This window comes from Ischnura elegans, chromosome 9 (genome assembly GCF_921293095.1).
Source record: "Ischnura elegans chromosome 9, ioIscEleg1.1, whole genome shotgun sequence".
In the NCBI taxonomy this organism is placed as follows: Eukaryota; Metazoa; Arthropoda; class Insecta; order Odonata; family Coenagrionidae; genus Ischnura; species Ischnura elegans.
In genome coordinates, this window is record NC_060254.1 from 52181696 (window position 1) to 52196597 (window position 14902).

Sequence of the window (14902 nt, forward strand, 5' to 3'; positions counted from 1 at the left end):
AAAATACAGCTCATTAGCAAGCTAAATTGAAAACAAATAATGTAGCCACGTTAAAACCAAATGAGAAATTTGATTGTTTATGCGAGATGTAATCTCATTAATGCTGTTTTAACAATTCTCAGGCAATATTCACAAAAATTAAAATATTTGGAATTATTTCAGTAGCATCGCAAAAAGGTGTCATCTGTCCTGTTCAAAGCCTGGCTGCAACGACTTTTGGCAATTGGGGTGAAAGTTATACTAATCGCTGTCATGATGAAGGGATAAATACACCACTCTTGACACACTAGAACAGAGAATAAGCTTCATGCTCTTTGAATCCACGAATAAAGGGATTTCACATGCATTCAAAATCGTTTTCCCATGACCTGCAGTGCGGCATCATTTAACTCTGAGTACTTGTGAGTCAACATTCTTGACATAGGACACTTAACATTAGTAGTTTTTTTTATTTAAAAATAAATATTGTATTCCTAGCGATTTATCTTGTTCTATCTCCTAGGCCAAGCTAAAATTACGAAAATATGTATGACCGCTCCAGAGGCAGGATTTTGTTCCATGTTCGTTAATATAACTTAGCTAACGAAATTGAAACAAATAGCAGGCCAGACGAGCGAGCGAGATAGCGAGCCAACGCGCCAAGTGAAAAATTTATTTTCGCTCACAGGATAATTTTGTGCAGCGCACGTTAATTGAAGGCGTGATTGGGAAAAAAGTATCACGCAGGCATACCCTAATGTAGAGTACAAAGTTACGGGACCAAAATCTATCCCCAGGTTGTCTTATCACCACCATTAACTATTTTTTTATTTTATAAACAAATTATTAATGTTTTTTTATAATTTATTATTGACTAATTACTTTATTATTTAAAATTAGATATACACACCCAGAAAATATTTATTTGCATCCACAAAGTCTCCAATTGTAACCTCCCCTTGCTTTCCTTCCATAAATAACACTTCTTCATTTGTTTTTCAAGTGGACCGCAGATATTTTTTTCTCGAATCGAGATAGTTCCGGCAGGGGTTTTTGGGCAGGGAATGGTAAAAGGTTCAAGGGGGGCACACGAGAGGAAGTGGGGTGGGGGCATTGGAAAAAAGGGGTGGGGGGCTATCGATTTCATTTTGGCGTGCGCTCAGGGTATGAGATACGAGCCACCTGTGGGAGAACGAAGAAACGAGGTTTGGGGGAGGCACAGTCGAACCCTTTTATCCTGATATCACCTCTCCCCCACCTCCCAGCATACCAAACGCCTCCCTAAACCTTTAGGGACCAGTCAGAAGAGAGAGCCTCAAGCCACCCTCTTTCGTCGGCGTTTAAAGGGTTAGAAGGGTAAAAGACCCTTAATCAGTACCGGCATCCTTCAACCGGATCACCTCCTCCTCCCCCGTTCTGCGATCGTCTGATGTCGGAACATATTTTCCCATATTTTTCCCATTATCCATAATCGACTCGTATTTACGAAGCTTATTTCTCCAGTTCCTGTGTCCTAAAATTCCCTTCCGCTGGAATTATGCCAATGGTAGAGATAAAAATGGACTCCTGGAAATCAATATAAACATACCTACCCCTTTAGATATTTTAAAGGTAAATATGGAAGTCAAGACGTCATAATGTTGATTGGTTTCAGATACGATCATACGACCCCAATAAGAAGAACATAGCTGAGAATCTAGGCATTTAATGATTCAGAAATTAAAACTACTTTAAGGCACATTTGGAGGTGTTAAAAAATATTCAGTAACCTTGCTTTATCCCTTGAGTGTATACCCTTATACCAAATCGCAGGAAACGAAAAAGATATAAAATTTTCTCAAAAGTGTTCCACATTCTGCTTCCATATCCCAGAATTATAGATGTGTAACTGAAAAAAAAACACTTTATACGTTTGGCTAACACGAAAAATAACTATTCAGTAGCTGTTTAAAAGGTATCCTTATCCATAGCAATAATTCACCCGTATTTTCCTCATTTTTTACACAATAAATCTCGATAATTTTGAATTATAAATAATTTTTAGCGTAGAAAATTATACGAATATTAATAAATTACCAATATCTATTACTTTAATAGATTTTAAGTACTGAAATTTTTCGTAAGCCATCATCAAAATTTTGGACTTTCATTTTTCACCAGAATTTGGTTCCTTATTTACAGCCCTCGGATGCCTACGCTTATAATTATTTAAGTAACTTAGCTAGATATTATTTTTTTGGTAAAATTAACTTATCTAAAAATAATTCACCGGCAAAACAATTAGTACGCTATATATTCCAGTTTTTACGCAAGTGGGTACTTACGGTTGTATAAAAAACAACGGGCTTTCACACAAGGTTTAAATATCGAGAGTGTGCTATTAGTTCTGCCAATCAATCTTAATCACCAAGTAATGAGTCGGCCGCTTGTGAAAATGCCGTAACGCCTTATTATTTCGCATTCACGTGGAAGGGCGGAGTGATGCTTCCCCTTTCCCTCCAAGAGCAGCCAGGCGGCGAGGCAGATGTTCTGTGACTGCGAAGTTTATTTTCAGATTACGTGTCCTGCTGCGTCTCATTTTCTTCGCATAATTAACTTGGACCCTAGGGTGTCTTCTTGCCTCCGCCAAGGATTAACAGCCAAGCGTGAGCTGAACACTTCCGGGAATAATTGAATAATTCATTAAGGCCCTAAACGGACGTGTAATTACGCCAACCTTGCGGACTCTCGAGCCGACTTTGCTTGCGTTCGGCGAATGGAGTAGGAGGGAGGAGAGAGCCCAAGTTACGGGGACCGAGATGTGTCACTATGGGAACTTTGTCGAGCTGCCGCTGTCTCTATCTTTCCCTCGCTATTCCATTCACAGGAAATATAGGAAACACAAGCAAGAGAAGGCGGCTGACAGTTTCCGCAAGATGAAAACCGAAGAAAGCACAGTCAGGTCCAGTGGTGCAGCGAGGGGGGGGATTTGGGTGATAAACCCCCCCCCCGAGAACTCGGAGAAAATGAAATCTATTTTAATTAATTGGATGAATATTACTTATAGTATAGTGTAAGGATTAATAAAATATATCTCAGAAAGTCGTAAAACTCACAATTTCGAACCATTTATCTTAAACATTTTCTAGGGGAGGGCACCCGCACCTCCCGTATTCCATACCCCCAGTATCAGTTGCTCCTAAAAACCCCCTAGACTTAATTCCTAACTGCGCGCCAGGTGAGGTCTATGGAAAAAATAGCGAAAAATTACGTTAAACAATTGAAGAAAAATGAGCGTCATTTCTCTGAGAGGAACATAAACTCGAGCTCGATGTTATATACAGTCCTCATATTGAGGCAAGCTGTTTCTTATCCTGCCGCAATATGCTCTTTCCTCTCTGTCTCCAGCTTTCTAGGATGACAAGGGTTTGAAACAAAGGACTATCACACTGCACGCTCCAAAAATTTTACGCAAAATTTCGGGTGAGTTAAAAATTTATCAAACCCACCCAAAATTTCTCGTTCATTTAACCAACATACCCGCTTCTTTTTCCTATGAACGCCGCCATTGACATAGGTGCACTGGAATCTCACGATCCCTGCGGTTAATTTATTGCTACTTTTCTAAAAATGGACTTCACCATCATTTTTAATTTGTTTTTGTTTCCTCAATCTCTTACCTATTACTCTGTTCACCTGGGTAAAAACACGAAAATTTGAATGCAGTAGCACAAAATTTTTTTCGTAAATATTATGAAGCGTTCTCGTAATTGTGGACATAGGCTGTTAAGAAATCACTATTTATCCATGGAGAATGAGGTATATTTTTTCAATGTATTAGAGATATTTTTGCAGCTAAAGATTACTGCAATAGAAATCGATAACTATTAATATTTTGCAATCGGCTACGTTGATTCGATTTCACTCTGCAATGGAATTTGGTGATTCTATGAGAGGCTGAAAGGTTGAAGAGAAAAAACAAATCAGAAAACTGGTGAAAAAAATTAGGAATGTTTGGAAAACGAATAGAACGATTATAGCTGATTAATCGATGATGCCGGAATTAGCTCCACTAATAGTAGTATTAATTACTACTAATGGTACTATTAATTCCGGAATCATTGCCTCGCAGTGATTACGTTTGCGGTGACGACGTCAAGTCAGATGATTGAATTTTCCACCAGCTTAGCCAGGCACCTGGCAGCAGGCTTATCAGAGAACCGACAGCAAACAGATACAAATTTATCTTAAATAAATTGCACCTACAATCACGAATGGGTGATTGAAGTAATGCCTATCAGCTTCCCTTAGTACAATATAAGATTATTGTTGAGCGTCTTTACATCATGCCATAAATCAATTCCGCCTTAAAAAATTAGAAAGTTACAGCATTTAACTCATGAGTATAACACTTCAGGAACAGGAGAAAGGCGGTGTTTTGTCATCACCGCCTTTCTCCTGTTCCGCATTAACCACTCAGTCAGTCAGTGTTCTCACGTCTCAGAGGGCGAAGAGAACCGAAGAAGATTGGAAAGACTGAATTGAACCACAGTGAGGAAGAATCTCTCAAAAGGTTTGAATTTAAAGTACCGTGCAGGTTCGAAGATTTTCGCGGCATTGATCAGATGGGTGGAGCTAGGTATAGGGGTTAGGCAAGGATGTTGTTTGCCACCAACTCTGTTCAATATGTATGTTGAAGACATGATAAGTGTGACATTGGATGAAAGAGAAGAGGGAATAAGTATTGGTGGAGTAACTCATAACTTATATCGGTATCTGCGAATTCACATATGTAAAGCATAGAATGAGTTGGCCTAGACAAATAGTCTTTAAAAACTGGCTTTTGACGGATATTTTATCATAAAAAACCATTTGGAATGAAGTTATGGATGATATTTTTTAGTTCGCCACTATTCTTCCATTTAATATTATTGAATTATTGGAGTACACTTTATTATTGGATTTTGAAAATAAAAGGAAACTACACATTTCCTATCCTTACCAAAAGTTTGCAGCGGAAGCATTATAATTGCTGAAAATTCTGAAGAGCTAACGAATGCCTATTCTGGTTATCCGATCGAAAATATTCTTTAAGGTTGTGGTGTGTAGAGAGAAAATAAAGAGAAACGTATGAAAAGTAATCATTTTTCTACATTACCACATTCACTATTATTTTAAAAATTCCTTGAAATCTGAGTAATGCATCCAGTACAAACAAGCCAATTGATAAATGCGGGTCTGGGATTTAAAATTTATCGGCCCCTTTTATAAAGAGCTAGTATATTTAGAAATATATTCATTTAGAGATAGTATTAAAATAATTGCTGAAAAGTGCAGTTATATTTTAATTTAAAATGTCGACCTTTCACTACATCTTGACTGAGTCAGTTGAAATTGTTATAAATTTCTTCATCTAATATGTGTTTAGCTGGCTAAAAAGCAATAAAATCATGTTACAGTAACGTGAAACATGCCGACAGCTAAAATAAAATTTTATGTGCGTAAATGGGACAAAGTGTATTCATTTTATTTTTACATTGGAATCGTGCAACACATTGGCCATTCACATAAGTTTTATGAAGACTTTTGTTCTAAGTAAGGGAAAACATTATTTTCTTAGAATTGTTGCGTATATTTGAATGATTTAAACTGAAGTACCTACCTGCAATAAATAAATCTTACAGAGCCAATTTTATCTCATTATCAATGCAAACCCTGATCGTTCAGCACGTTACTAAGAAGTTTACATTTGTTTGCCCTTACCACGAAAAGGAATTTTTACGAGTAACCTCTACATACTTAATCATGCTGCCTAGATTTTTTTCTGTCGTGTTAATTTTTTCTGACTTTTATTTATCATTTATGATACCTATTCCGTTAAACTATAACATGATTTCTTCATAAAGAAATGGATTACCACCTGACTACCATAAAAGATCTACACCTGCCAAAGTGAGGAGCCAAGCGTTTTCATTATAGTTTTATCCGTTACGCGTGTTTTTATTAGTGAATATCACTGCAATAAATTACGTATTCTACATTTAAATTTTTTACTGTCAAATAATTTGTTAAAAATTCTCAATTGCATTGATAAATCAAGAAAAAAATTATATTATGAAGTTAGCCTCTAATTTTTAAATAATCGAAGGAATATTTAAAAAATATATCTACTATTCAAAATTACGGGTAATAGTCCTTCTAGGTAGTGTTACGTGAATGAAAACAACACTAGGCTATTGCGTATCCTTTGTCTGTTGACTCACGACGTTGAAATAACGCTCACGCATCCGTTTTATTTTTTAACGCCACCGTTCTAATTCAAACCCCTCGACATATAGCTCTCTGCCGGTGATGCTGCGATCAGAATGTATTTCAAGGGCTTGAGTGAAAGAGCAGTGAACACATTTCCAGTGTGATTTGTTCCCTCATTTCGCAAACCCTTTCCAAGGCCTCGTCTCTGCTGTCCCCTGCGGCAACAAAGTCCCCTCAAGGCACCATTCGTGCCCCCCTTTCATTTCTCCACCGAGCCCTACTCCACATCCGATGATAATTCTCCTCCCCTGTCACATGAACGCCCATCCTCGCCTCGTCACCACCAACCTCGGCAGTTATGAACGCCCGCTAGTAATTAAATGCAATGGTGGCCGCAGCATTTAATCAAATTCAGTTGATTTAATTTTATTCACAGCTGTGCAAACGTGATGACTCTACATTGATGGGAAAAACAAATTGTGGCTTAAACATGCGGTAATTAAATACTTTGGAATATATGAAATAACGCTCTTATTTATTCCAAAAATGACGTTGAAATGAGTTGTTGCCATTGAGAGTATTCATTAGTACGCTGAAAATGTGCAAATTCAAGACTAAACAAACGATATTTCAACTTGGTTAATGACCATAGAGATAATGAACACTTTTTCTCACGCTAAAAAAAATCATGATTGTAATTAATCGTAGAGGGCGTAACTTGGTGGAAATCCATAATAGCACGAATACAAGGATCAAGAACCCCAACCCTTACCTCCCCCTAACCAACGACTCCTGCTATATATATACTGTCAATTTACCTAAATCTTCACCTTGATAATGTTACTCTGTAACGAAACCATGGTCGGTGCTGATAAAATATTATGTGGAAATAGCAAAGTTCTTGATCCTTGTATTCGTGCAATCATGATTTTGTTGGATTCTGTTAGTAGTGGCTCCTTGATATCTATCGAATTCCACCAAAACTACTTCTCCACATGAGTGAATACCACCAAACGATATCGTAGAGTATTAATAATCATTCGATAGAAAACAACGTGTGCCAATAATCATTAGACGAGTGCGATTACTATTTCCATATTTTTTAAAGGATAGGTTTACGAGGCTTGATAATTTCCGAAGTGTATACCGCCGAAGTTTTTCTGCGGGATAGTGATTCGTTTATAATGGGAAGTAACTTTAAAATTTTTGGCTAAACACTATGCCGTAGTTAGGATTACTTTGACATGGTGCAGTGAATTTAAGTACCATTTAGTAAATGTGAAACTTGCTTCCATTTTAATTATCATCAAATAAATAATGAGAAACTTGAGTAAAATTTCTACAGTCAGCATCCTAAAGAAGAGGAATTTGAAAATACCATACGTATCCTTTCTTAAAGTGACAGCCAAAATCTCACGAAGTTGCATTTAGATCTAATTGCCCATAAAATGAAAAAAACAATCGTCACTTCCCTTTGTAAAGGCTAGCATTCCAGTGGGATCCTATTATACATGAAAATAATATTATTAAAGTTTATTTAGAGAGTCCATAAGTAGGTATTCACTTCAGGTATTCGAGAGGGTATTTTTAGCATAATTTTCGCAAAATTTCAGCATTGATATTTTAGTTTCAGTATTTAGGCACTCATTTTTGTACCCATAAATTAAGTAAGTTATGTGAAAATTGAGTAACATTTCTCAAGCTGGAATCCTAAAAAATCGAGATTAAAAATATCATGGATATCCTCGCTTAAATGACAGCGAGAAGCACTTCGATCTCGATAAATTTTAAGCCAATCTAAATCATATTCACTTGAAAAGTCATTATTTTCGCCTTATAACACAATTATCTCTTCAAGCACTCGAATAAAAATCAATTAATAATGCTGTACATGCTCCTAGTTGAATTTCCATTACTTAGCATAAGAAGTAGCATAGAAGGTCAGTAATTCTCTTTACCTCTTCTAGTTCGATCTTCAGCTCTTCCAAGTTCGTAGACGCCCCGGACGGTGGCAGCACCTCCGCGGTGGCGCTCCTGTCCTCATCCTCTTCTTCCTCGACGCCAGCCTCTTCAGCTGACGGTATGACGGCCGAGGATGACACCAGATGCGTCCAGAAGAGGGCGGCCTGCGGGAAAGAAAGAAAGAAACGATAAAATCAGGCCTATCAATCTACAAAGGATAGGTCATAAAGACCGAATTTTTCCATTATTATTTTTGCATATTCTTTCCATTTGAAAACTAATCAAGAGATATTATGAAAGAAAACCCAGACAAAAATTTTTAAATGTGTTTTCAAGCATGTTCCCTAACACGCCACAAAATGTTGCCATTGCTTGAAAAATAAATATACACTTGATCCAAAAACTAAGTTTAAAAATGTAATATATCTTTTTGATCTTTTGAATAAACGAGAATTTGTTATTGGAGAGTGAGTGTAGGGAAAAATGTGGATGGGATATGAAAACAGAGGTGATGAAAATAACCAATTTTGAAAATCAAAAGGTATAATCAACGACCAATGTTTACAGAAGTCATGCAATTTACTTTTACAAATCCTTCCATACTTTATTTACAAAAAAAGCTATAAAAGTTATCACAGATACGAAACATAATTTTCATGAATTTTTATAAACCTGTTCCCAAATGGGAACATTGGACTGTGAACGGTTAATAGAAAAAGGGTTTATACAATAATTTTCACTCGTTTACCAATTTTTTATTTACCCATTATGTTAGCTTTAAAGTAAATACATCCATTTGTTCCACCTCTGAGCCAAAGGCGCGTAAATTCGACAATATTCGGATGAATGGGGGCAGGTCATTTCCCGAGACTACGTGGCAGTTTCAAGGATTTTTCTTTGAAGGTATCCGAAAGGATTAATCAGGGTATTGTGCTTCGCCCAATATGATTAGCAACCAAGAGCTGAATCCACTGGGCAACTACACTCAATTGAATATAAATGACTCAATGAGGCTGTGATGAGATGTTTTGTTTTCACTTCATTTATCTCTGTCATCAAAGTAAAAGATTCATTTCATATACTTGGAGCCTACTAATTAAAAATCAATCAGAGTTATAACAATAGATTTTTATACTCTGTTCCCTATATCCCTGTAACTTTGTTTGCTGGACACAAGCTTTTAATGAATTTGTATTCTATAATTAGGGTAACAATTAATTTTACCTTATCTAAATAATAATTTTCCAGAATAATCTTACGGCTGTGGTATAATAATGCAATGAAAATCCACCAATATTTGCATAATTATTTTTTGCCCATACAAGCACATCATGATGAACCAGCGGCTCAGAGAGGCTAATATTATATTTATAAATTTTACACGAACTAAAATTATTATTTTTTTTAAAGATTCAAACAACACATAAACGATTCTACCACGTAAAAAAGCTTCAGGTTAAGAGGTAAAAATGCTTCCAAGCAAAAAATAATGAATTAAAATACGTGCTTGTTTTACTTGAAGTTTTGGGAGGAATCTTTAACATAACTATCATCGAGAAAATAATGGAGAAGACGTGAGGGGCGTTTCATGATGCTCCTTAGATCTTATTTCTTGCTACCACTTCGATATCCCTTCGGCACTGAACGAGTCTTCAGCTAACTTCCTATCTCTCAAGATTACCTTCCCTTACATCCCCTTCTTCTTCGGACGCAGGGATGATGGAAATCTTTAGAAATCTTCCCTTCTACATCTTCTCGATCATTAAACAAAAATATGGGCCTCCGAAACCCATTCTATCATTTTTATAGCCCAGGAGGCGGATATCCCGCACCGATTATACTGTGGTCTTCCCGGACACATTATTTGAAACATCTTAGCAGCATCCATATCGCTATCTTCTCTCCTTATTCTCCAGCCACATTATTCGTGTAATCTTTACCTCCCAACGCGTTGGTGACCCATAGTGTATATACATTCTTTTCCCTTACATTCTTCTTCGCATTCCCCAATTCCTTGACATTCATAAGTGGGAGAACGTGGGTCAAATTCGCCCGTTATGAAATATATACGTCTCACTCATAAATTTTATCTCACTTTAGTGTGGTCGATTTCTTTCAAGAGCCAACGCTATCCATAGCTTATCTCGAGGAAATATGTACGTTTGAGATATCCACAAAAGTTTTCCACCGCCATTCACACAGGGATGAAAATAGTCGCAAATCAATAGCATGGAAAGTGACTTGATTAATAGTTACGTTCCCTAGACCCTGTCATTTTGTCGCTAGCTATCAATTTCTTCCACCCATCTAATACGTCCCTGAGCCCTTCCTGAGGTATGGTTAAGAGTGATGGCTGTTACTCACCGAAGATCTTTTTAGACTCCAACGTAAAAATAACTTGAAGCGCCATGCTATTTACTTTACCGTGTAAGGAATGAGTGATTTCGGCTATAATTTATGAGGTATTTCTTCACTCATAAACATAACTCCATTATAATATTGCATATTAATTTATTTATTAGGAAAAAACTTACAGGTATGTAGAAAAATCTTTTTTAAATATTACTGTGGGTATTCAATGAAAGCAGGAAGGCACTGATGAAATATGTATTCTGTTTTGAAACTTCTCAACACACTTAATGCTGGTGCCCTAATATCAAGGAAACAATTACAGATATTTGTAGACCAAACGTCTGCCTCAATTTTGCTGCTAGATTTGGTGATTGTGCCTTCTGTCATAATATGTCTGCAGCTAAAAGAGTGGAAAGTTTTAATTTCCATGTGCGAAATAATTACATACTCACCTATTTTCTCTTTTACAAATTCATACTGATCTCAATTATTTACTGCTCCTTTCATCATAAAATTTTTTCCTTGTGAAGTGGATTGCTTTTACACGTATATTCAGCATTGAGGTGTCAAAAGAGACTAGTACAAGTTGAAAATTAACCGAATAAATCACAAAAATATCTCTTGATTTTCCCCTAATTGATAGCTAAACAGCGCTTATTTTTATCAAAACGATTCTTGTCTCAATTACCCACGGGTAAGGTTTAAATCATTCACTGTAATTGAGTTTTTTCTGTCTTTTTAGCCCAATTTTTAACATTGTATTGCACTTGGAGTGTAGGTCTTTAAGAATGAAATGCAAACATTTTTGGCCAACGTTTCGGTATATTTTTAAACCTTCATCAGGGTTTTTTCCTGCAATGAATACGATTCGTTTGAATTAATGAATTTTGCAATGAATCTGATTAACTATAATAAAAAACCTCAGTGGAGAGAGTGAATGCCCGCAGTATTGCACCAACTTGTTTTTTAACGTGAGGACTATCACTCGTGAAGGGATTCACGGCGTCCGTCACTCTTCTGAAATTTTATTGCGGGTATCAAATGACAGTAGGAAGGCAAAAGTTAAATATTTAGTGTTGAAATATTAAGTAAGACCGTTGAAAGTTATTTATAGGCTCTCGTCCAATTTGAAAATTAAACGAATGAATGGCATACATATTTGCGAATTTTCCCCTGATTAGTTGCTAAAATGTAACCGTTAATATCCCAACGATTCTAGCCTCAATTAGGCACGGTAAGATTTAAATCATCCACTGTAATCGAGCTTTTTCTTTCTCTTGCCCTCAACTTTTAACAATGATTAGTGTTCTGGAGTGTAAGTCTTTAAAAATGAAATGCAAAAAGTTTTGGCCAACGTTACCGTATATTTGTTTGCACACTTGTTTTTCACGTGAAGATTATCACTTGTGAAGGGAGTTACGGCGTCCGTCACTCTTTTCATGAATCCGCAAACCTTATTAAGTACTTAAAAATGACTTGAAACGTCGGCCACTTGATGTACCGTACATGGAATGAGTGATTTGGAAATGAATGAAATCTTGTATTACTAAAGAAGATATACTCCAAAGATATTTTATCTATTTCTTATTCTATATTCTATTTTTTTTTCTATTTCTCCATACGAAAAATGAAGGAAACTATCATCCGACGGCTAAATAGGAGGAGATCAAGACGGTTGGAAAAGATAGACGAAATCGACTGAATAGATACGAGGAAAAAACCACTCGAAATATTAGTAGGGGCCTAAAAATTTGTGTACAACCAATCCTCATGTCACAAGTAAAACAAAGGTATAGTGAGAGAAGGAATGCCCATAGTATTGTACAGTGTACACTCGTGTTTTTAACGTGAGGACTAGCTCTTGTAAAGGGAGTCACTGAGGCCGTCACTCTTTTCATGAATCCGTGGACTCTATGGAGCAAACGGATCGAAGGCAAACTCCCTTGAGGAAAGAACGGCCGACGCGACGTAGCAGGGAGATAGTCTGCACGTCCATAGGACGAGCTTCGCACTGTTTGCCCATCTCACCCTCACCATCCCTGCTGTTTTCGCTCGAGGGGAAGAGAAGTACAAGCGGTGTTTTGTCATCACCGCCTTTCTCCTGTTCCGCATAAACCACTCAGTCGGTCAGTGTTCTCACGTCTCAGAGGGCGAAGAGAACCGAAGAAGATTGGAAAGACTGAATTGAACCACAGTGAGGAAGAATCTCTCAAAAGGTTTGAATTTAAAGTACCGTGCAGGTTCGAAGAATTTCGCGGCATTGATCAGATGGGTGGAGCTAGGTAGAGGGGTTAGGCAAGGATGTTGTTTGCCACCAACTCTTTTCAATATGTATGTTGAAGACATGATAAGTGTGACATTGGATGAAAGAGAAGAGGGAATAAGTATTGGTGGAGTAAAAATAAGCAAGACAATGGCATCAGAAAGAACTATACGTGCTATGAAGCTCCATCTGGCTGCCGAAACATGTTGCGGCATGTCTGACAAATGAAATTCCCAGAAATGCCATCTCTTTCATGAGACGATGGTCGCGGCGCGAGATAAAAAAATACGAAAAATAGACCATTTGTCACAAAGTCACCCCACTCTACGGTAATTATTTAAGAGTTATTATAAAATTGAGGCAGTAACTGGAATTAAAGCATATTGAAAGAATGGTATCATACTATTTATATATTTTGGATAATAGCAAGAAGCCTTTGCGAACTTCTGTTAGCTTGACTCTTGCATCAGAATGCCAGAATACCTAACCCGGTAGGGAACCCCGCAGGAATTTCTTCCACTATTTCGCCAGAAAAGCAATTTTATGAGAATCCATCACTATCTTCGCAATAAGTACCATTATAAAGCAATCGCAAAACAGAAACTGAATTGAGATAAGTAGGGTATACACAGGACGGCTAATTGGACCGATTTAGGGATCGGACAATTAAAAAATCTATTGATATTAGAGAAAAACAAAACGATCAATGAAAATGGTATTTCTTGAAACGAAAAACGATATTTTTTTTCAAAATACCTCCTGTCCCATGAAAATAATAGCCTCTAGGAAGCGGCAGATAACGTGAGTTATTAAGATTTCAATATCTTGTGGGCTTATGGAAAAGAATTGGGAATGTTAACCATTACGACGATAGCACACATCGTCATCAAAACCTCGGTATAGGCACCACTACACGTCGGCGAAATACACGAGGCGAGTTAATTATAAATATTCGCCGATAGAAATCGAGATTTTTTCTTTTCCATCAGTATTTTTCCAGTTTGGCAGTCTATGCCTTAAGGTGATGGAGATGGAAGATGCAGACGACTCTATTCTACGCTGGAACAAGTGGGGCAATATATACTACATTTCGGCACATCCGCCGTCGAAGTAAGACGGGATTTTATGGCAGGAGATCCTTATTGAGAATGAGGACACCCTGGGAAGCTCAGGATTCAAGAGGGGGCGAGGGGTACAGCAGGGAGAGGGGAGTGGGTGCGAGGCAGAACATTTGCCAATATTTTGATGCGATCTAGCCTGCCTGTCGAGCGAAAGAAGAATTTGAGCAGAGATATATTGAGGATAATATGTACTGCGCGGAGAAGATATCGGTTCAATGACTTGAATGGAGTCGGATCGGCAATAATAAAAACGATAAAAATCACCCCGAAGAAGTGATGTAAAAATTATGCAAATGGAAGGCTTGGGCTGTAAAAGTTTGACGTCTTGCCGAGCGGATTAATTGAATGGGAGCATCGATCATATTTTTTGGCCGAGGTCTAGAGAGGATAGGGTGAATGGGGGAGATTTGGAGGACTTGGAGTAGTGGCGTATCGTGGGGGAAGGTACTTTGTTAGGGGTGGATTAATCCCAATGGAAATACCCTATTTTATGTATACTTAAAATATGATGTTTCACTAAAAAAATTTGAATTAATACTTATCTTTTTTCAAAGTATATGTATTCAGTCAAAAATGCAATATTGTAAATTTTTATGTTCACCGATTTTAATGATAAAGTCTCTTCAACTAACCTACCATTTTTCAAGTAAATGCTTTAGTTCTGGTGAAGAGAATTATCAACATTTTGCTATTGCTAAGTTTTTTTAAATTGGCTGGATTTTATTTTAAATAATGAAAGAGCAAAAACAAATTGCTATTTTCCGCTAGATATTGATCCCTCGAGAAATTTCATTATTGTTATTTTTCAAAATTATAAGTTGCACTTTGTTGTTGAATCATATTTCAATCCACCCTAGGCTGATAAAACCAACTTTGCGCTACTAGACTGTGACTTAAGTTTTCACTTTATCAATGACGTCTATGAGGATTATTTTTCATGCATTTGCTTACGGTGTATGAAAAACCGTTTCCAAGTATCCCATACCATGAAACA

The 14902-nt window shown here is 37.0% G+C and overlaps 1 protein-coding gene across 11 annotated transcripts in view; it reads right to left on the minus strand.

Annotated features, from left to right (window-relative positions):
• LOC124165409 (protein madd-4) overlaps positions 1-14902 on the minus strand; it is a 1214641-nt gene that overhangs the window by 145981 nt on the left and 1053758 nt on the right. For all 11 annotated transcript variants that reach the window (XM_046542805.1, XM_046542812.1, XM_046542809.1 and 8 more), the window contains exon 3: positions 8169-8336. In XM_046542805.1, coding sequence (XP_046398761.1) covers positions 8169-8336 — 168 coding nt within the window. The remainder of the gene's footprint in view (positions 1-8168; positions 8337-14902) is intronic.